The sequence below is a fragment of the Heptranchias perlo genome, chromosome 17, assembly GCF_035084215.1.
Source record: "Heptranchias perlo isolate sHepPer1 chromosome 17, sHepPer1.hap1, whole genome shotgun sequence".
NCBI classification, from domain to species: Eukaryota; Metazoa; Chordata; class Chondrichthyes; order Hexanchiformes; family Hexanchidae; genus Heptranchias; species Heptranchias perlo.
Window position 1 is genome coordinate 14681442 of NC_090341.1, and position 23688 is coordinate 14705129.

The window sequence follows — 23688 nt, forward strand, 5'->3', positions numbered from 1 at the left end:
CCTCTTGGCCCTGAGGCCTTACGATGGTCTTGAGAGGGTGAAGATCCTGGTCTCCTCTTCCATCTTTGGGATGACCCCGGTACCCTTGCAGCCCTACAGGAGTCATGACTCAAGCCCCAACTTCTGGCTTCTCATGCCCAGGCAATCAGTGGACCAATGATGAGGAAGGTGAGGTAGGACACCAGGAACATTCCCTCCCACCTCATTTGAATCCTTATGCTGGGCCTATGCCTACTCCAGGGACAGGCTCAGTACAATCCATCTGAGATACCAAGGAAACCCTGGAGCAGCGTTGTGTGGGTGGAGCATTCCAAGGAAAAAAATTGACAGTGTTATGTCTTTGTGGTAGCGTCAGAAATGCTGGAAATATGAGGCCCATGATTGGGAAGCCAGTCATCTCATGATCAGCTTTAGAACTTATTTTATCACTCAGAAATAATCATTTCAAGAAATGAAGTACAGCAGTTTATTTTTTTAAGATGAATACACAAGGGTAAGGCTGGTGTAACGTCTTATTCTGGAGAACATCTTCATTTTACATCTTTATATTAGAGTTCTGGTTTTCTGAGGCTCTGCCCCCACGATGGCAGTTTGAGAGTTTGAAATTCAGTTAAAAAAAAAATCTGGAAATGGAAAGCTGGTACAGTAAAAAAGTGACCATGAACTGTCAGATTGTCGTAAAAATCCAACTGGTTCACTAATGTCCTTAAGGGAAGGAAACCTGGCATCCTTACCTGATCTGGCCTACATGTGACACTCACCGACATGGTTGACTCCTAAGCACCCTCTGAATTAGCCACTCAATTGCATCAAACTGCTCCAAAGAAGAAAGGATGGGCAATAAATGCCGGCCTTGTCAGCGATGCTCATATTTTAAGAATTTATTTTTAAAAATGACTCACATCAAAGGTTCCAGCTACAGGGGAGGTTCCACTTACAGTGTGGACCTCACTCATATAACCTGGGTGAACCTGGACTTTGCATGCTCTAGTAAGATTCTTAAAGGGAGATGGCAGTTTTAGTTGCTAGTCTCCGTTTTGTGTTTTTAAATGACATTTTGCTCCAAGAATTAATAGTTTTTTCTACGTAGTCTGCCAGTTTTGTGACTATATTCATTCCATCAACTTTTACTGGAGGGTAGCCTTCAGTCCCACACAGGACCACTCTCCTTTGGTGCACCTCTTGCAGTTGAACCTCCAACCAGTCGGCATCAAGAGTAATAGTGCTGCCCACATTTCCACTGAATTATTAGTAAACTCTTAGAACACTAACACAACTTACCTATTAATCGTGAGTTGCAGCCTTTTAAGACCTGCTGCTTCGCCAGATTTTACACTCCCCAGCCAAGTGTGTTACAGGCCAAGCTCTTTGGGCAAGCTTTTCACGTGGCAGTAGCCTATTCAAATTAGGGGAAGGGACTCCTATTGTTAAATTCAACACGAACTGCCCTCTGAGCTGCCAGCATGGGAAAGCCTGTGATGTAGGCTAGTTCAATCCATTTTTGCCGCCATTGGAAAACTGGGGCTTAAAATTTTTAATTTTTTTTTGTTAAAAGTGATCAAGTGTAACATGAAAGCCCAACAAGCAATCCACAGCTAGATTCTTGGTATCTCAAAGATGCCAAGTCTTACTATAAAATAGAATATTAAAAATGGAATACTCACACATGGGCTCACATAAGAAGGCCTGCAAAGAAAGGAGAAAGAAATTATTTCCAAACTTAAACCATTAAAATCATGACATTGTTTGATTTCACCCTCCAAGTAAGGAGCTTTGCCCAGCAGGAGCGAGTATCAGAAATTCCAGTACGCTACGTCTGATTTTCTGACTATAAGCTGTCACAAAACAAAGCGCAAAGTGGAAAATTACTCTTTTAATGACAATTCATGGGAAATAACAACTTGTATTTATAATAGTGCCTTTAACGTGGTAAACAGCCCAAGGCACTACATGGAAGGGAAGCAGATGCTGTGCAGTATTAGGAGAGCACAAAAGCTGGGTCATAAAGATAGATTTAGCGAGGTTTTTAAATGGTGACTAGATAAGTAGCAAAGCTGCTTAGGGAGGAAGAGTAGGGCCAAGATAACTGAAGGTTCTGGAGCGAGGATGCATGCAGAAGCGTTCACAAAGACGGTATAGAGTTTGAGGAGTAGGATGGGGTGGGATGAGACCATAAAGGTGAATGAAGATTGAGATTTAAATTTAACGTGAGAGCAAATGGAGTATGGAAGGATGGATTACAGATGAGTGGGACTTAGTGGCGCCAAGCAAGCACCCCGCTGAAGCCCACCGGTTGTGGGAGGGCAGGAAATGAGCCAGCTCCCACGTGGAGCCGGCCAGCAAGTCGAGCCTGGGGATGGGGAGGGGGAGGGGGAGGAGGAGATCCCGGGGGTACCTCGCGTGGTCGGGAGCTGGAGTTTTTTTGTGGGCCTTCTGCTCCTCCTGGACCCACAAAAGTAAAAGTCCCTTTAAGGACCATTGGTTAGGCCGCTCAGCACCAAGTACCAATAGGCGGAGCATGATTCTTCCATTTGTACCTGAAAATTTCAAATCGAGGTTCTATGTACATTGTATGACCCTGATTTGCATATTACAAGTTACCTCCTGCTTGCCCTCTCAAGACACTACTCAAGATGGTGGCAGCTGGAGCGCGAGTGTGAATGGGGCGGTAAGTGTCCCGACGCCATTTTCAGGCTGTTACTGCACTGTTTATGCCAGGTGAGGGCACTTAAAAACTGGCTTGCTTAGTTATGACCAGGGGTAGTATTTATGGGCATGGTCTGTTCAAGCCAATGAGTTGATTTGGAATTTTTAAAAAGAGATATGTCAGGCCAGTTATTACCTGCAGTTGGTGAGACTACTAGAAAAGAATAAATGCACATTTCAAAGGTTAATTATAAAATAACAGACTGGCATAGAAATTATGAACACATTATTTTCCTTTCAAGGAGTTAGTACAGTATATCTGCTGTAAAAATATATGCATTATGTTAGTTATGTATGAACTTTTTCATCTATGGTTTAATAAATTTGTTGAATAGGAGTCTGATGTGGTGATGCTCTACCACTTTTCAAAGACATGAAAAAAGATCTTGTGGAAACAAAGGATAGATTTAACAGCCAAGGAAAATGTTAACAGAAAATTTTGTTTTGTTCTGTTGGTCATTTTACTAAAATATCAGGATGAGTGAAGATAGTCTTGAAGCTGTGAGCAGCTAAAAACTCATTAATGAGATTAATCTAAATTACAGAAAGTATCTAGGATATCAAGGGCAGAAAAGACCCAATAGCATAACAGTAATCATTGCTGTAATGGCTGTTTCACAGCTAGCATTCTGATAATTGTAGGAAGGGTAGCATTACTTTCCACGCAAGATCATGTACAGTTGGCCAACAGGAAATTAAGTCAGCCTATTCTGGTTTAGCCAGATGCCATTCTTCACATTCCAAGCAGTCTGTGCTCTTCCCAGCCCTGCGATTCAAAATCTGTTGAGTCACATAGTTCCTTCTCCTAAAAGTGGTTCAAATATATTTCTGTGTTTTCATTGTACTGAAGTCATTAATATTTCTGTATCTGCAGCGGTCCCTCTCTATCCAAAAGGAAGTGTCTTGGTTTTTTAAAACTTTTCCTCCTCCAGTTCTTCCTCTTGTTTGTTTAAACTCCTTTAAGTTCAGTCACACCAGGCACTATTCCCAGCCCCAGTCTATAGTTACTCAACCTCAGTCTCCACGCTTCTAATATTTTGCAATCAAACTTCTTAGTCCGCAGCCAACATGACCCGGGCAACAGCCATCAAAATCGATCTGCAGTCACTGAGTCCCCATCGCGTACTTTTCAATCTCAGTCTGCAGTCACCTTATCCCAACTTCTTGTATTTCTCAGTTTGCAGTCAGCAGGTGCCACACTGCTGTCACCAAGCCCAGTCTGCAGTCATTGAGCTCCCCCCACCCACCCAATACTTCTAACTGGCAGGCTGTAGTCCCATGTCCCAGACTGCACTCAGTACACAAGCAGAGTGTGTAGCATGTCCATAAATGCCAGTCTATAGTCACTGCATGAAGGCCACTTGACCATCACTGTGCGAGTGCCAGTCTGCAGTCAACACACAAGTTCAATCCCTGGTCAGGGAATGGTTTCCTCCATCTGCCCGACTAGTTTGGACAAGAGAAACGGAAGGAATTTGCTTCCCACCATCCCCCAACCTCCAAAATGCTAACAGCTGGAATAAGATAACCCAGACTGTCGCAACAGTACCAGTATCTCCTGGTACATCATGAGTAGCACTGAAATTGTTATTCTTACAATTCAGCCTGGAGATTGGGATACATTTTCATCGTCACTGCATGGGCAGTAATCTGACGGAGCGGTTTGTCCATGTAGCAGAGCCAATGGAATGCCATTGTGATCACAACGAAAGGGAAGAAGTGGGTACTTGGTTGAGGAGTTATGTCAGAGTAGGTGAAAAGTACCTTGGGATGCCTCCGGGACCAGTGTTGGGATTTCTGTCATTTCTAATTTACATCAACATCTTGGATTCAGGAGGTAAGTGCAAACTGGTCAAACTCACAGATGATAACCAACTAGAAAGGGCAACTGAATCTGAGGAGATCGCTCAGGTGCTAACAAATGAGTTTGAGAAAATATATAAGTGGGCAGATCAATGGTAAACAAAATTTAATATAGCAAGTACAAAGTACTGTACTGAAGAAAAAATGAGCAACACTAAATGCTGGGATTCAGGCTTTTCCAGATTCTTTGTCTCATGCCCAAAGCCATCTCCCATTGGCAAACTCATGCATACTCATATGAACTGTGCATGATCTTGTGTGTAAAATAATCTGGGATAGCGTGACACATTACTATCTCTGGATCACAAGCCTAAATTCCAGTACACACCCAAATTACTTTGGAGGACAATTAGCATCAGTCACACCAGACACTTTACCAAGAAACAGTTTTTTTCACAGATATGGGTCACTTACAGAACAAATAGGAGCAGTGAATTGTTTAAGTCAATCCAAATGAGGCAGCAGCTTTACATTAGGTCATGAAAGCATTCCCTTTCAATGGCTTTCATTTGAGATATTTCTCACAAAAAAATGACACATGCTTCTCAGAAGGGGAGTAGCCATCTGCAGTTCTAACAGATGTAGTCTATTTTGAAATTACATAGGTGTTCCTCGCTATGCAACTGTTTTGTCTCTGCATCTCTTGCAGCGAGATCAAAACAGTAACTGCTGGGTACATCAAAAGTGTAATTTACTCATATGTTTAAAACCCTTTGAAACAAAGACTCACCTTTGAGAAGTTAGTCTGCAAAACAGAGGTACTTTACCCAAACAATGGACAGCATGCTCCAAAACATACCTAAATGCAGTGGACATCTATAGTGTTTGACACATGCTATCTTTGTTAGAGCTGTGCTGTTAGATTATGGAGTTGATTAATATCCCAGTGATGCACGTTAATTGTTTCTTGCGCTTGGGTGCGCTTGCTGATTGTTCACCCAGAAGCACAAGTTGGTTAGTAATCAACTGCATAGATTGCCTTGCTTGGGGCGAGTGAAACCCATTTTTTAAGCCAAGAAATGCAGTGCAGAAAGAAAATGGTGGTTGGAACTTAGTGATGCCTTGCAAGCAGCAGGTAACTTATCAGAAAATTGTGGGTGTTTTGCCCATGATTGACATTCATTGACAGAAAAGCGCAAGTAATGCACCTGTGATTTCCGGATAAGCCACCAATTAGTGAGGCCCCAGTGGTGGTCCAGTGCCTCCTAAAGTTCCACCCCAAGTCTTTTCTAACTTAAAACACGACTGACTTCCACAGTGTTGCCTAATTCCTTCCTTGGAGAATATTGTTCATTTCGTCTCACAGAGTATATACAGAGGTTCCCACCACCAGCAGAATGAGTCCTTGACTTCCTACTCATGACGCTGAGTCCTTTATGAGTTATCAAGTCAGGCCATCAGTAGGAAATTAATCACACCCCGCAAATCTTCATTCACTCAACTGACTCAATTTTTCCCAAAATAGGGAAAGAAAAGAAAAAAACTTGCATTTATATTGCACCTTTCAAGACCTCCCAAAGCACTTTACAGCCAATGAAGTACTTTTGAAGTGTATTCACTGATGTAATGTAGGAAACGTGGCAGCCAATTTGTGTACAGCAAGTCCGACAAACAGCAATGAGATAACGACTAGATGGCCTGAGTTTTAAGGTGTTGATTGAAGGATAAATATTGGGTAAAACACCAGGGAGCACTCCCCTGCTCTTCTTCAATATATATCTGGCAATCGCCAGACAGGAGGGTTCCCTCCCAATCAGGGAACACTTTAGCAGTCAAGGACATTCAGCCACCGATCTTCGGTTAAGCGTTCTCCAAGGTGGCCTTCAAGACACACGACAACGCAAAATCGTTGAGCAGAAATTGATAGCCAAGTTCCGCACCCATGAGGACGGTCTCAACCGGGATCTTGGGTTCATGTCACACTACACGTAACCCCAACAGCAGGGAAAAAAAAGTTATCTGTTTTTAATACAACTGGAAATTCTCTCTCTCTCTCTCTCTCTCTGCCTTTCGGGTCTCTTTCTCTCTGTCTGTGTAATTTGACACATTGTGTATTCAGTATACTGGGACCTACTGTTTTCCGTGGCTAACCTGTCTGAACACCAACGACACCTTTGATTGGTGTGATGGTGTCCCAGCCTAATATAAGATATGCGATTTGAGAACCTCTCATTCACTACTCACCCGACGAAGGAGATAATCTCCGAAAGCTTGTGATTTTAAAATAAAATTGTTGGACTATAACCTGGTGTTGTAAGATTCCTTACATTTGTCCACCCCAGTCCATCACCGGCATCTCCACATCTTCTTCAATATAGTGCCATGGGATCTATTACATCCACCGGATACATTTCACTGAGCTCTAGGATTCCACGTCCATCTGATTCCTGGTTATATTTCCATGCCAGTACATCCTCACCATTATTTCTGACTTTTTGTGCTGGGACATTACTATGTGGTGTACCTCCCCCTCATCTTATGTTGTGTCCCTGTTATTCACCCAGTTTTCCTTCCATCCAATTTGCTCCTAATCTTCACCCCTCAATATGGAATACAAATTCCATCCCAGACCCTTATTTCGTTCAGCCTCAACCATGACTGTTTCTTGCCATGCTCTGGCAGCCAGAAATGGGGACTGCGACAATGGCGATCAACCAAAGCTTCTTCTTCAATATGATACTGATCTACTAGGCAAGGTTCGCATTGTGGGGGAAGCTGGAACAGTCTGTCCATCCAGCAGCATGTTTTGACTGTGTCTGGCAGATCAGCAATGAAACAGTGCTGAATGAACAGCCTGGATGGGGATGCAATGCACATTAGAAAGAAGGGGAGAGGGATAAACCTGGTAACAATGGACCAGTCTAACGTCAGTGGTGGGAAAACTACTAGAGACCATTGTCAAGGACAAAATTAATTCTCACTTCGAGAAGCATGAGTTAATAAGGGACTGCCAGCATGGATTTGTTAAAGGCAAATCATGTCTGACTAACCTGATTGAGTTCTTTGATGAAGCAACAGAGAGGATTGACGAAGGTAGTGCAGTAGATGTTGTATATTTGGACTTTCAAAAAGCATTTGATAAAGTATCACATAACAGACTTATTCGGAAAATAGAAGCACATGGTATTAAAGGGGCAGCGGTACCTTAGGTATGTAATTGGCTATGAGATAGGAGGCAGAGAGAAGTGGTGAAGGAATTTTTTTCTGACTGGAGAGAGGTCGCAGGGGTCGGTGTTAGGACCATTGCTTTTCTTGTTATATATAAATGACCTGGACCTGGGTATAGGGAGTACAATTTTAAAATTTGCAAATGATACAAAACTTGGCAACGTAGTGAATAGTGAGCAAGATAGTAACAGACCTCAGGAGGACATAGACAGACTGGTGAAATGGGCAGACACATGGCAGGTGCAATTTAATGCAGCTAAGTGTGAAGTGATGCACTTTGGGAGGAACAACATGAAGAGGCAGTATAATCTAAATGGCACCATTTTGAGGGGGGTGGAAGAGCAGAGGGGCCTCGGGGTCCACATTCATAAATCTTTGACTCAATTGGATTTATTCTTCACCTACCCCCAGCCACGTTGTATGTTTCAATATGGATTTTCCTCCCCTTTTAGGTTCCACTTAGAATCATAGAATCATAGAAGTTTACAACATGGAAACAGGCCCTTCGGCCCAACATGTCCATGTCGCCCAGTTTATACCACTAAGCTAGTCCCAATTGCCTGCACTTGGCCCATATCCCTCTCTACCCATGTAACTGTCCAAATGCTTTTTAAAAGACAAAATTGTACCCGCCTCTACTACTGCCTCTGGCAGCTCGTTCCAGACACTCACCACCCTTTGAGTGAAAAAATTGCCCCTCTGGACCCTTTTGTATCTCTCCCCTCTCACCTTAAATCTATGCCTCCTCGTTATAGACTCCCCTACCTTTGGGAAAAGATTTTGACTATCTACCTTATCTATGCCCCTCATTATTTTATAGACTTCTATAAGATGAAGAACTAAAAGATCATTTGGGAGTCAGGGCTAGCCAGGTTGTATTAAAATACAATCTTTATACCATTAGCCTGGAGTATTCATTTGGCTCTTGTGTCACAGCACAGAGTCAATGCCTGTAAAATCTGTAAATACAGCACATATGTGAGATCACAACCATTAAGTGTTACATTATCTCAAGAAGGATCACATCACTGGGTGGAGTTCCCTGTAGGGACATAATTGGGAAATTGCACCAAAAATTATGTCCATTTGTGCACCCATTTTGCCGATATCAATTTACTCTTAAATTTCCTGACAATCTCATTAAAATATGGATCCTAAAATTTGGCAGAAATCTGGGTTAACAATCGGGACCGAAGGAAAATATGAAAATTAAAATTACAAGCTATATAACCATCATTAATGCATATTAGATGCAGCAAGTTTAAGAATATTCAATTGTGGAAGCTTTTCTATTTTTAATGTGACTCACACTGAAGCCATAAAAATGCATTCAAAAAAACAGAAAATACAGAGCAGGTCTCTGAGGATAAATAAATAATTTGATTAAAAATTACAACAAAACATGAGAAAAATGACTGTTTCCTGCAGCGTCAAAAATCCTGGGCTTAATTTGACACCCATTTTGAAGCAGCATAGTTGTGGGAAATTTGCTTGAACAGCTCTTTAGCTTGGGGGCTGAGCCATTAAACTGAGCCAGGATGCTTTGGCAGGGATCGATAGAGGGGCACAAAAGATCGAGGAAATTCAGGCACTACTTGCGCCCAGGTTTACTAAATCTTTTACGCCTGGTGTTTGATTTACACTTCGATTACGCATGTCTCTAGGCACACTCAGGAAATTCCACCCATGCAAACACAATTCTGCGAGAGTAACGCATTTCAATGCAACATTTAAAAACCTCATATGGCTGTGTAAAACATTGATATTCCAGTTTTGTGTTGTGTGGAGAAGAATAGATAGCTGAAATTGTGTTACAAAGCTCTAGATGATGTCCCTAAACCATACAAGTTATACGAAGTAGCTTGTAAAATCACTCTGATCTTGTATGTGTATTACATCTTTGAATACCCCTCAAACAAGGTTATTTTTACTATTGCCCAGACTTTGCTATGAAAATAATGATGAGGCTAACAGAGCTCAATGTTATTTATGCGCAAATCAAACAGCAGCTTCCGGCAAATGGATATGCGCAGTTAAATGTGAAAATCTGGAAGTTGCTTTCTGAGATGCACCTCTCCTCCATAAGCTGTGCAAAAACTGCATCTCACTGTCAAATATATTGAACGGTGTGAAGTTCCTGTACTGACATCATTGATACGGACTAAACTCGCCACAAAAAGTTAGGGTTTATCCATTCCAGTCTAAGTACCCTATTAATGGTGTGGTAAGTCTTAATTACTGCCAAACACTAGCACTGAAAATTAACTTTTACAAGAGTGGAGTCTCAATTTGAGTTATTGTTGGAGTTTTTTTAAAATTTAAATAAATTTTTATTCTTTTAACTTTTTCTTTCTGTCTCTTTTATCTCTGTTAATCCACTCTTTATTTCACTTACTGTACCTGATTTGACATTGAATTCACTATTCTAACTTACACTTCCTGGTTCAGACTCTGCGCTGCTCATTAACGATTCTTCAATCTGATTGGTTAAGGAGATAAACAGCGACATGCCCTGTTCACACAGAGATGCCCTGTAGAGGGTGCTGCACTGTTTGGATGGCCCACTGACAGCAACTTGCTGTGCAAAACCCCACAGAAAGTGGGGACAGTGCAAGTCTAACGCAATGTATTGGCCTAATATTTACAAACTTTGCAATGTATTCACACTTCCTATTAGGTCTACGACCAGCCTGTCCTTCAATGCATTGCTGTGGCAGTTGAGTGTTTAGGGATGTTGACATACAACTGCGCTCTCGTAATTTTTTATTAATTTATTTTCTAAAGACCTTTCCTCCAGCTATTCTCATCAGTGTAACTGTGTTGCAATTGGTAACAAGGCAACACTGTAACAGGATGCTTGTTTGATGCAACAAACTCTAACATTTCATTTGAAGTGAGCAGGAGGTATTGCAAAATTAGACCAAAGATATAATTTAGTTGGCAGATTGGAAGATGTTTCACCAAAAAGTAATACTTTCTGTATTACAGACGTATTACACCCCATTGTGTAAGAAGATTCCTGAATATATTGCGTAATAACTCTGCATAGCATTACTGGATATGTTGCAAAATAATAGTCTGAGTAACAGAAACTTAACACTCTTGTATACACTTGTTGATCTCCTTTGGGGAATTAAGACCAAGTTCAGTATTCAGCTTATGCATGGTTATTAGCTGGGGGCGGGTGAGGATTACTGGACCCCTGCTAGAGGAGGGGGAAAGGGGGAGGGGGAAGAGTGGAGAGAGGAGAAGGGTTGAGAGGAGAGGGGAGCGAGCAGAGAGGAAGAGAGAGAAGGGGAGGGTATGGGGAAAGGGGAAGAGAGGAAGGGAGGATCAGAGGAGTGGAGGGGGAGAGCGAGAGAGGTGAGGAGGGGAGAAGGGAAGGAGAAGAGGGGGGGATAGGTAGGGGAATGGGGAAAGGGGGGAGAGAGAGGGAAGGAGGCCAGGAAACTCTTTAAGGGGGCATATCAGTGTAGGCCTCCACCAGTCTCGAGTTTTTTTTTATTCGTTCACGAGATGTGGGCGTCGCTGGCAAGGCCGGCATTTATTGCCCATCCCGAATTGCCCTCGAGAAGGTGGTGGTGAGCCGCCTTCTTGAACCGCTGCAGTCCGTGTGGTGACGGTTCTCCCACAGTGCTGTTAGGAAGGGAGTTCCAGGATTTTGACCCAGCGACAATGAAGGAACGGCGATATATTTCCAAGTCGGGATGGTGTGTGACTTGGAGGGGAACGTGCAGGTGGTGTTGTTCCCATGCGCCTGCTGCCCTTGTCCTTCTAGGTGGTAGAGGTCGCGGGTTTGGGAGGTGCTGTCGAAGAAGCCTTGGCGAGTTGCTGCAGTGCATCCTGTGGATGGTACACACTGCAGCCACAGTGCGCCGGTGGTGAAGGGAGTGAATGTTTAGGGTGGTGGATGGGGTGCCAATCAAGCGGGCTGCTTTATCTTGGATGGTGTCGAGCTTCTTGAGTGTTGTTCGAGCTGCACTCATCCAGGCAAGTGGAGAGTATTCCATCACACTCCTGACTTGTGCCTTGTAGATGGTGGAAAGGCTTTGGGGAGTCAGGAGGTGAGTCACTCGCCGCAGAATACCCAGCCTCTGACCTGCTCTCGTAGCCACAGTATTTATATGGCTGGTCCAGTTAAGTTTCTGGTCAATGGTGACCCCCAGGATGTTGATGGTGGGGGATTCGGCGATGGTAATGCCGTTGAATGTCAAGGGGAGGTGGTTAGACTCTCTCTTGTTGGAGATGGTCATTGCCTGGCACTTATCTGGCGCGAATGTTACTTGTCACTTATCAGCCCAAGCCTGGATGTTGTCCAGGTCTTGCTGCATGCAGAAAATTTCCTTCTCATTTTGGGGGGACAATCGCCCCTTCCCTCCACCAATTTCCAGATTTCCTTCTGGGGGGGGCGAGGGGGTGGCCAGCTGCCCTTGACTCAGGCTGGTGTTGGCACTTTTAACGTGGGATTTCCCATTGACAAAGCCTGAATATTTTCAATGCATTTTGAGTTGGAATGTTGCGATCCACTCAACGTTTTTAATATATGTAATCGATATTACAAATGAAAAGAAGCCTACCCTGGTAATGTCATGCACTCTTCTCAATTTATTTAATCTTCCAAAGGAGGTCAAGCATCCAAAAACAGGAAAATAGGACCCAAAGCATCAGACTCGAACATTAAGATCTACATTACATTTTATGTTAATTAAGCCTAACCAGTTGCATTCCACAGATGACATTTCCATGATCTCAAAAGGACTGGAAAAATAGGCCGGAAATTTCCTCGGAGCTGCTCCCACTCCATCACTGTAACTTTGTTGGAAGTGCGGCACACAATGAGAGTTTGCACCACACTTCCACCAAAGTTATGGCGATGGAGCCTTAATGAATACTTTGCGTCTGTCTTCATAAAGGAGGGGGACGATACAGAGATTATAGTTAAGGAGGAGGAATGTGAAATATTGGATGGGATAAACATAGTGAGAGAGGAAGTATTAAGAGGTTTAGTATCTTTGAAAGTAAACAAATCACCAGGCCCGGATGAAATGTATCCCAGGCTGTTAAGAGAAGCAAGGGAGGAAATAGCTGAGGCTCTGACCATCATTTTCCAATCCTCCCTGACTACAGGTCTGGTGCCAAAAGATTGGAGGACTGCTAACATTGTATCATTGTTTAAAAAGGGAGAAAGGGATAGACTGAGTAATTATAGGCCAGTCAGTCCAACCTCAGTGGTGGGCAAATTATTGGAATAAATTCTGAGGGACAGCATAAATCGTCATTTAGAAAGGCATGGGTGAATCAAGGACAGTCAGCATGGATTTGTTAAGGGAAGCTCGTGTCTGACTAACTTGATTGAATTTTTTGAGGAGTTAACAAGGAGGGTAACACGTTTGATGTAGTCTACATGGATTTTAGCAAGGCTTTTGACAAGGTCCCACATGGCAGACTGGTCAAAAAAGTAAAAGCCCATGGGATCCAAGGGAAAGTGGCAAGTTGGATCCAAAATTGGCTCAGTGGCAGGAAGCAAAGGGTAATGGTCAACGCGTGTTTTTGTGACTGGAAGGCTGTTTCCAGTGGTGTTCCGCAGGACTCAGTACTAGGTCCCTTGCTTTTTGTGGTAAATATTAATGATTTGGACTTGAATGTAGGGGGCATGATCAAGAAGTTTGCAAGTGATACAAAAATTGGTCATGTGGTTGACAGTGAGGAGAAAAGCTGTAGACTGCAGGAAGATAGCAATGGACTGGTCAGGTGGGCAGAAAAGTGGCATTCAAGTGGAATTCAATTCAGAGAAGTGTGGTGTAATGCATTTGGGGAGGGCAAACAAGGCAAGGGAATACACAATAAATGGGAGGGTACTGAGAGGTGCAGGGGAACATAGTGACCTAGGAGTGCATGTCCACAGATCCCTGATGGTATCAGGAGGTGGTTAAAAAGGCATACAGGATACTTTCCTTTATTTCCACTTTGGGAGCAACTGGTAGTTGGACTCAAATTTCACAGGTTAGGTTACAGTTTGAGTTTCTGCTAAAATGCATTTGCATAATCACAAACACAAAATCTTCCGTGAACCAGCACAATGTGGCAGTGAAATAGAACATAATTGTTTATTTTTTTTTGCATTAAAAAAAAATTCATTGATGTATTTAAGAGTGGTAACCTGGTGCAGTTTTATTAATACAGCTGAAAATGGGTTTATCACAAAAATAAGCATTTTTAATTAGAGTGTCTAGTCCTCCACCTGTGAGTAACCTGATTTTAAACCACTGAAAATGACTTTAAAAAACTACTGAACCATTTACTAGTTTCATTGATGTACAGTAGAATTTTCTTAGTAAACTGAATATTTTTTAATATATAAAAACATTCAAAACTTGCCTACTAGTGCCTGTGCGCCTAAAAAAACTAGCTTAATTTGAAGACCCTCCTCGAACGGCAGCAAACAGGCGCAATCGGCAGAAACTCAGCATTCTCATTATTTTGATCGGGAGGTATGACCAGTTTTGTGAGCGGGATCGGCTTCAGCGCAATAATTTTTGAACCAAAGCAAATTCAGTTTCCAGCTGGTTCGGCTGGATTGCACTAAACTAGCGGAAACTTCAGGCCACTATGTCACTGAAGTTTGGCATTCCTGTATATCTTAGAATTAAAGGCCTTCCGTATAGTGCAAGATCTGCAGAGTATCATAGGCTGTCTTACCTTAAAAGTGTAAATAAGGCATCACGCCTCAAAAATATTTGCAGGGCAATTATGCTCAAATATTCCATTGACTAAGCATGGAACAATCAAAAATTTCCTGGGCACATAGGAAACAAGCAACCACCACAAAAACAACCAATCATTTTTCTCAGTTATTTCACAAGTGATGTTACTTTCTGATCTTCCTGCACAATATATCCCATAAAACTTAAGTTCACATGATAAGTTACATTTTTTTTAAAATCATTAAATTTACCCAATGTTCGGGGGGGCCGGGGCGTGCACCAAAAACTGGGAGGAGCGTATCTCCAAGGTTAAGCAGAAACTGGGACTGTGGCATCAACGATCCCTCTCGATCGTGGGCAAGAACCTGGTCATCAGGTGCGAGGTGCTCTCGGTGTTGCTGTACGTGGCGCAGGTCTGGCCCATACCTCGCTCCTGCGCCGCGACAGTCACCCGAGCCATCTTCCACTTTGTCTGGAGATCAAAAATGGACCGTGTCCGCAGGGTCACGATGTACAAATCTCCAGAGAAAGGGGGGAAAGGCGTGCCCAACGTGGCCCTCATCCTGATGGCCACCTTTGTGTGCGGCTGCATCAATCTGTGCATAGACCCTCAGTACGCAAACACAAAGTGTCACTACGTGCTGAGGTTCTACCTGTCCCCGGTGTTGAGAAGGATGGGCCTGGCCACGCTGCCACGGAACGCTCCGTCCAGTTGGACCGTTCCGCCCCACCTGTCCTTCGTGGAAAGGTTTGTGCAGGAAAACACCTTTAACCACAAGGCGATCAGCAAGTGGTCCGCACGTAACGTCCTCGAGACCCTGCGGGAAAAGGAGATGGTGGATCCTGTCGGTTGGTTCCCCGAGCAGACTGTCAATGTCATTTGGCAGAACACCTCATCGCCAGAGCTTTCAAACAAGCACCAAGACCTAGCTTGGCTGGTGGTGAGAAGGGCCCTTCCCGTCAGATCCTTCATGCACTCCCGGGCTCTCAGCGCCACCGCGCGCTGTCCCAGAGGAGGCTGCGGTGGAGACGAGACCGTCACCCATCTCCTTATGGAATGTGCCTTTGCAAAGAAGGTCTGGAGAGAGATGCAGTGGTATCTGTCCAGGTTCGTCCCGAGCAGTTCCGTAACACAGGTTTCTGTGCTCTACGGGCTGTTCCCGGGGACGCACACTGAGACGGACATCAGCTGCTGCTGGAAGACCATCAACTCGGTGAAAGACGCCCTTTGGTCTGCCCGAAACTTGCTGGTCTTCCAGCACAAGGAGCTGTCCTCGACCGAGTGTTGCAGACTGGCACATTCCAAGGTCCAGGACTACGTGCTGAGGGATGCACTGAGGCTGGGTGCGGCCGCCGCAAAGGCCCTGTGGGGAAAGGCAACCGTTTAGAGCCTTCCCGCCATTGTAAACCGAGGGGCTGCAATCAGGGAAAAACCCCCTCGGGCAGAATGTAAAATTCAAATTGCTGTAATGTACCTGTAATGAATCTGAAATGAATCTGTAAGCAATAATCTGTGTTGAGTATGATGCAATGAGACACCCTAGAGTGTCATGAACTGTAATTATGTCCAATGTGTTCATTGAACTGTACTTGACGTAACCTGCAAATTGTATAATCTGTATTGTGTACGTTTGGAAAGTGATATGACAACTGTATTGTATGTACTGCTGCAAATTTTATGAATAAAGTATATTTTTTGAAAAAAAAATTAAATTTACCCAATGTATGTTACAACTCACAACATTTAACTTTTGCCTGTTCCTTTTTCTGGCACCTGGAGCTTGAATTCTGTTCCTTTCCTAGAGTAACTAGTATTTACCTCTGTCTCCTTTGCTGGTACCTTCCCCAGACTCCTTACATGTATGAGCAGGAAATGTGGATTAGGACATGGAGATGATTAATCTTCATTCTCCCTGACTTAATCATGGGCTGGATCTGTGCATCTATCTCCCAAAGAGACTAGACTCCCTCTTCCCAGTGTTATCACATTGCTGTTTGTGGGACCTTGCTGTTCGCAAATTGGCTGTGCGTTTTTCCTACATTACAACAGTGACTATACTTCAAAAGTACTTAATTGGCTGTGAAGCACTTTGGGACTTCCAGGGGGTCATAAAGGGCACTATATAAATGCAAGTCTTTCTTTACCCATGAGGCTTGCTAGTGGTGCCTAGATCCTAAGCTCTGGAATTCCCTCTCTAAACCTCTCCGCCTCTCTCTCCTTCTTTAAACCTACCTCTTTGACCAAGCTTTTGTTCACCTGTCTTTATATCGCCTTATGTGGCTCTGTGTCAAATCTTGTTTGATAATGGTCCTGTGAAGCACCTTGGGACGTGTTACTACGTTAAAGGTGCTATATAAATGCAGGTTGTTGTTATTATATGAAGGCTCCACCCCCCCCCCAATCACCACCACCTGCCGGTTTAAAAGCAGCACCTCTCCCATGCGATGGTTGTAAATCTGTTGTGTGTTTGGCTGCAGCTGACTCATTTCAGGTTAATCAGTCCATTCCAATGTGGGGAAAGGCAACCATTTAGAGCCTTCCCGCCATTGTATACAGAGGGGCTGTAATCCCGGGCAGAATGTAAAATTCAAATTGCTGTAATGTACCTGTAATGAATCTGTAATGTACCTGTAATGAATCTGTAGTGAATAATCTGTATTGAGTATAATGCAATGAGACACCGCAGAGTGTCATGAACTGTAATTATGTACAATGTGTTAATTGAACTGTACTTGATTTAACCTGCAAATCGTATAATCTGTATTGTGTGCGTTTGGAATGTGATATGACAACTGTATTGTATGTTTTGCTACAAATTTTATGAATAAAGTATATTTTTTGAGAAAAAAAAATCAGTCCATTCCAATAGTACAGCGCAGGCACTGAAACCGGCTCGGTGCATTAGTTCCCCAACAGTGCTGTCTGTGGAGGTTAGGAACAGGCAGTTGATATCCCGGGCTGACCCAGCCGGCTGGGGCGAGCCACTGGGATGAATACGGGCCGGCTGGAGAGCGTTGGCTCAGAATGGCAACAATGAGGAAGGGCAGTGACATTTCTGGGGGAGGAGCTGCTAAATGTGATGAAAGGCCACTGACAAACAGAATGTATTTGTGTCCAGGGTTGTGAATAATGAAACAAAGAAAAACAGAAAAATGCTGGAAACAACTCAGCAACTATTGAATGTGCCTCGGGTTATGGAAGAGAGAGGAGCAAAAGTGGCTAAGGAAGGAGGGGGGGGGGGAGATCAAGGTCCAGATAAACATCTAACTAAGTCTTACCTGGGGGCAAGTGGCTTGAAACAAGGGTCCTTCGAACTTCTCCAGGCAAAAGACGCCACTAATCCACAGGAAGAGGCACAGGATCGGCTGCATTGCCGGTATCTGCGGCGTTGCCAAGGGCTGGCTGTTGTTTAGAAGGAAGGAGAGAGAAAATAGGTTCGCTTTCGATCGGATCACGTTGCCCAGTTGGTCGGAATCCCAGTCCCATCTCATTAAGTGACTGTTCCCATCACACGCAAAAAACACAGGAACTTGCCACACACTCAAAAACAAAACCCGAGGATCAAAAGATCAGACAAAATAAGAGACAACTTTGTTTCAAATTAGTTGTTGTTTTGTCTCTAAAATGTTTCTCTTTCCAGTCAGGATCGTGTGGCGAGTCTCTCTCCTCGCTGCCGATTGCTTCGGTTGCAGTAACGTCCCCGCCTCGCCGTGTGCCACAATCTCTGGTGCCAGCCTCCGCCTTCCCGAGCGCTGCCCGTCCTCTTGCTAGTCCCTGTGCCCGATCTCTTGTGTTACTGTAACAGGTGTCAGCGCTTCCTCCTGGAAACCAGCGCGATTCCACTGGGTCCTACAGCCCGACAGCTGATAAGATTACCTGGTTCAAAGCTGGAGCTAGAGTGAACGAGGGTCAAAAGGGCAACACCAGAGTCCAAATTCCTCTCCTATAAAATTAAACCTGTCTATCCGCCCTTTCGTACAGAAATATGTTTAGAAAGAAAACTTGCATTTAGAAAGCGCCTTTCACGTCTACAGGAGGTCCCAAAGCACCCCACAACTTAATAAATTACTTTTGAGGTGCAGTCACTGTCGTTATTCTGGCAAAAGTGCAGCCAATTTGCCAACAAGGTTCCATCGACAGCAAATTAGATAAATGACCAATTAAGTCTGTTTTTGGTAATGTTGATGTGGAGATGCCGGTGGTGGACTGGGGTGGACAAATGTAAGGAATCTTACAACACCAGGTTATAGTCCAACAAATTTATTTTAAAATCACAAGCTTTCGGAGATTATCCCCTTCGTCAGGTGACCTGACGAAGGGGATAATCTCCGAAAGCTTGGGATTCTAAAATAAATTTGTTGGACTATAACCTGGTGTTGTAAGATTCCTTACATTTGGTAATGTTGTTTGAGGGATAGATATTGATCGCGATACTGGGAGAGCTCCCCTGCTCTTCTTCGACGGGATTTTATATGTCCACCTCAACAGGCAGCCAGGATTTAACGTGACATCCGAAGATAGCATCTCCGACAATGCAGTGCTCCACTGAAGGGACAGCCTTGATTTTATTAAACCTTTCAGCTCAAAGAGTACAGGAATGCTACAGTGTAAATTTTAAAGTGTTTAACAAACGTGTGTAACTCAACTGGTGGTAGAACTGTTTCCCATACAGGATATCTTCCATAAGATACAAACATAGCCTCAGCTTCCAAACTCCTTCTTTGAAAAGGTTTCTCATATTTTTTGTCTAAACCTCCCATCTTGAAACATACATTCTCTGGGAGTACAGTGTGGGGCTTTAAAATGTTACATGGAATGTTACATTTTGAACAATCATGCTGGCTGCATTTCTTTTTTAATAGGGTAGTCAAACACTGACAAGCTTTCAACTAATTTGCCAAGAAACGTTGGATTGGACCAGGGTTCCCTGAAACTGAAAACTGTAAGCAGCCTAGTTGCTTATCTTGATTCCACAGCTCATTAGCACATTCATTTAACAATGTAATTGGGGCTAAAATGGAAATCATTTAACAAAAACACACTGGGAGAAAGCTGCTGCTCTCTCTGTGACATTTGGCAGCTGATTCATTATGTTTTATGATAAACATTCCAGGAATTGAAGATAAACAGGTATTTCAAACAGTACACCAAGTCCTGCCCTACCGGAGTTTGTTTACATTCACTGCTAAAATTGATACCTCAATTGTGGATGTCTACAAACTACTGAAAATAGATTGGATATTTAGAGGTTTTTTTTATTCTTCGTTCATGGGATGTGGGTGTTGCTGGGAAGGCCAGTATTTATTGCCTGTCCCTAATTGCCCTTGAGAAGGTGGTGGTGAGCCGCCTTCTTGAACCGCTGCAGTCCGTGTAGTGAAGGTTCTCCTACAGTGCTGTTAGGAAGGAGGTTCCAGGATTTTGACCCAGCGACGATGAAGGAACGGCAATATATTTCCAAGTCGGGTTGGTGTGTGACTTGGAGAGGAACGTGCAGGCGGTGTTGTTCCCATGTGCCTGCTGCCCTTGTCCTTCTAGCTGCTTTGACCTGGATGGTGTCGAGCTTCTTGAGTGTTGTTCGAGCTGCACTCATCCAGGCAAGTGGAGAGTATTCCATCACACTCCTGATCTTTGCCTTGTAGATGATGGAAAGGCTTTGGGGAGTCAGGAGGTGAGTCACTCACTGCAGAATACCCAGTCTCTGACCCGCTCTTGTAGCCACAGTATTTATATGGCTGGTCCAGTTAAGTTTCTGGTCAATGGTGACCCCCCCAGGATGTTGATGGTGGGGGATTTGGTGATGGTAATGCCATTGAATGTCAATGGGAGGTGGTTAGACTCTCTCTTGTTGGAGATGGTCATTGCCTGGCACTTGTCTGGCGCGAATGTTACTTGCCACTCATCAGCCCAAGCCTGGATATTGTCCAGGTCTTGCTGCATGCACGCACGGACTGCTTCATTATCTGAGGGGTTTCGAAAGGAACTGAACACTGTACAATCATCAGCGAACATCCCCATTTCTGACCTTATGATGGAGGGACGGTCATTGATGAAGCAGTTGAAGATGGTTGGGCCTAGGACACTGCCCTGAGGAACTCCTGCAGCAATTTCCTGGGGCTGAGATGATTGGCCTCCAACAACCACTACCATTTTCCTTTGTGCTAGGTATGACTCCAGCCACTGGAGAGTTTTCCCCCTGATTCCCATTGACTTCAATTTTGCTAGAGCTCCTTGGTGCCACACTCGGTCAAATGCTGCCTTGATGTCAAGGGCACTCAATCTCACCTCACCTCTTGAATTCAGCTCTTTTGTCCATGTTTGGACTAAGGCTGTAATGAGGTCTGGAGCCGAGTGGTCCTGGCGGAACCCAAACTGAGCATCGGTGAGCAGGTTATTGGTGAGTAAGGACCGCTTGATAGCACTGTCGACGACACCTTCCATCACTTTGCTGATGATTGAGAGTAGACTGATGGGGCGGTAATTGGCCGGATTGGATTTGTCCTGCTTTTTGTGGACAAGACATACCTGGGCAATTTTCCACATTGTCATCTGGAACCGTCAGGATTGACTAATTCCTGATTCAAAACAAGTAGAGGAAATGGTCTTATAGCAAGAGGAAGAAAAAAATGGTCAGATTATCATCGTAGGCACAGCAAAGGAGGAGGCCATTTGGCCCAACGTGCCTGTGCCGGCTCTTTGAAAGAGCTATCAAATTGGTCCCATCCGCCTGCTCTTTCCCCATAGCCCTATAATTTTTTTCCCTTCAAGTATTTATCCAATTCCCCTTTGAAAGTTACTATTAAATCTACTTCCAACATCCTTTCAGGCAGTGCATTCCAGACCATTACAACTGGCTGCGTAAAAAAATGTTTCCTCATGTCGCCTCTGGCTCTTTTACCAATCACCTTAAATCTGTGTCCCTGGTCACTGACCCTTCTGCCATTGGAAACAGTTTCTCCTTATTTACTCTGTCAAAACTGTTCATGCTTTTAAACACCTCTATCAAATCTCCCCTTAACCTTCTCTGTTTAAAGGAGAACAACCCAGCTTCTCCAGTCTCTCCACATAACTGAAGTCCCTCATCTCTGGCACCATTCTAAATCTCTTCTGCACCCTCTCTAAGGCCTTAACATCCTTCCTAAACTGTGATGCCCAGAAGTGAACATAATATTCCAGCTGAGGCCTAACCAGTGTTTTATAAAGGTTTACTATAACTTCCTTGCTTTTGTATTCTATGCCTCTACCAGTAAAGCCCAGGACCCAAATAAACCTATTTAACAGCCTTCGCAACTTGTCCTGCCACCTTCAAGTATTTGTGTACGTGCACTCCCAAGTCTCTCTGTTCCTGCACCCCCTTTAAAATTGTACCATTTAGTTTATATTGCTTCTCCTCATTCTTCCTACCAAAATGCATCATTTCAAACTTAAATTTCATCTGCCATATTTCTGCCCATTTCACCAGTCTGTCTATGTCCTCCTGTCTGTTACTATCCTCCACATTGTTTACTACATCTCTGAGTTTTGAGTCATCTGCAAACTTTGCAGTTATACCCTGTATACCCAAGTCCGGGTTGTTAATATATATCAAATAGAGAAGTGACCCTAATGCTGACCACTGGGGAAGACCTCTGTATAATTCCCTCCAGTCTGAAAAACAACCGTTCACCACTACTCTCTGCTTTCTGTCCCCTAGCCAATTTTGTATCCACGCTGCCACTGTCCCTTTAATCCCATGGGCTTTAATTTTCCTAACAAGCCTATTATGTGGTACTTTATCAAATGCCTTTTGAAAGTCATATGCACTCATCAACCATCTCCATTACTTCATCAAAGAACTCAATCAAGTTAGTGAAACACGATTTTCCTTTAACAAATCCGTTCTGACTTTCATTTATTAGCCCATACTTCTCCAAGTGCCAATTTATTTTGTCCCAGATTATTGTCTCTAAAAGTTTCCCCACCACCGACGTTAGGCTGACTGGCCTATAATTGCCGGGTTTATCCCTCTCCCCTTTTTTGAACAGGGGTGTAACATTTGCAATCCTCCAGTCCTCTGGCAACATTCCCATATCTAAGGAGGATTGCAAGATTGTGGCCAGAGCCTCTGCAATTTGCACCCTTACTTCCCTCTAACCTAGGATGCGTCCCATCTGGACTGGGTGACTTTTCTACTTTGAGTATTGCCAATCTTTTAAGCACTCCTCTTTATTTTTATCCTATCCAATATCGCTACCAGCTCCTCCTTTACTGCTACAATGGCAGCATCCTTTTCTCTAGTGAAGACTGATGCAAAAAAATATCTGGTGGTGGAGTAAACTGGATCGCCTTTCTGTTCCTGTATTCTTATGATGTGCCATACCATTGCAATCGACAAAAGGAATTGGAAATAATGGCAAGATTCTGGCTTGTCATCTGATTTGGAATTGGTTTGTTTCATTGGAATTTGATACACAGGTACTGAAGGACTGGTGTAGGTTTTTTTTTCTTCCACTCAATCCCATCCGACCTTTTTTTGTTGATTTAAGCCCCCTTTTATAAGAAGGGAGGTGGTTAGGGTGTCAACTTTTATTTTTAATCAAATAACCACAATCAAATAATAATTTTATCATGCTGATCAAGGATGCACTCCAGTCCCTGCGGTGCCCACCGGTCGCAGAAAGCCTCAAGCGCACCGGGAGATGCCGTGTGCTCCCTCTCCAAGGCCTCCTGGGCACAGAGAATGCCGCGGAAGAGAGGCAGATAGTCAGAGCGACCGCCCCCACGGGCCGTGTCTAGCCTGGACCTGTAGATGCTGGTGTAAGATTTGGTCATTACAATTGATTAGCTAATTGTCCACAATGAATGGTCCCAGGATTTTCTGAATTTTGGGAATGAACCATTTATTATGAATAAGAAATGTTAAAATTTCCTGAGGTTTACTACAAAATCTGTAAGTTGAATCTTTTATTTCTGCCATTTCAGCCATGCAGGTTATGCATTGGCAGGACTCATGCAAGGAAAATGAACAATAAAGTATTCAGAATGGACCACGTATGGTTGCCAAAATCATCTTTGGCATTTGTTATAGGACTATGAGCAGAATACTGAGAGCATATTGTTCTGATTTTGTTCAATAGAATACTTTGAAGGAATCAGAATGCATGGGTCTAAAAACTTGTGCATATCAAGCCAAATGATGAACAGGAAGCTGGCATGAAAGAAAATATTTTCAACAAAACCAAAATAAAAACCTGAGTGGATACATACACC

At 43.6% G+C, this 23688-nt stretch overlaps 1 protein-coding gene across 3 annotated transcripts in view; it reads right to left on the reverse strand.

The window, feature by feature from the left end:
• LOC137334083 (interleukin-17 receptor C-like) overlaps window positions 1-18293 on the reverse strand; it is a 54334-nt gene extending 36041 nt beyond the window's left edge. For all 3 annotated transcript variants that reach the window (XM_067998552.1, XM_067998553.1, XM_067998551.1), the window contains exons 1-2: window positions 17721-18293; window positions 1665-1686 (exon numbers count right to left, since the gene is read on the reverse strand). In XM_067998552.1, coding sequence (XP_067854653.1) covers window positions 1665-1686; window positions 17721-17933 — 235 coding nt within the window. In that variant the 5' untranslated portion in view covers window positions 17934-18293. The remainder of the gene's footprint in view (window positions 1-1664; window positions 1687-17720) is intronic.
• Between the last annotated feature and the right edge of the window lie 5395 nt (window positions 18294-23688).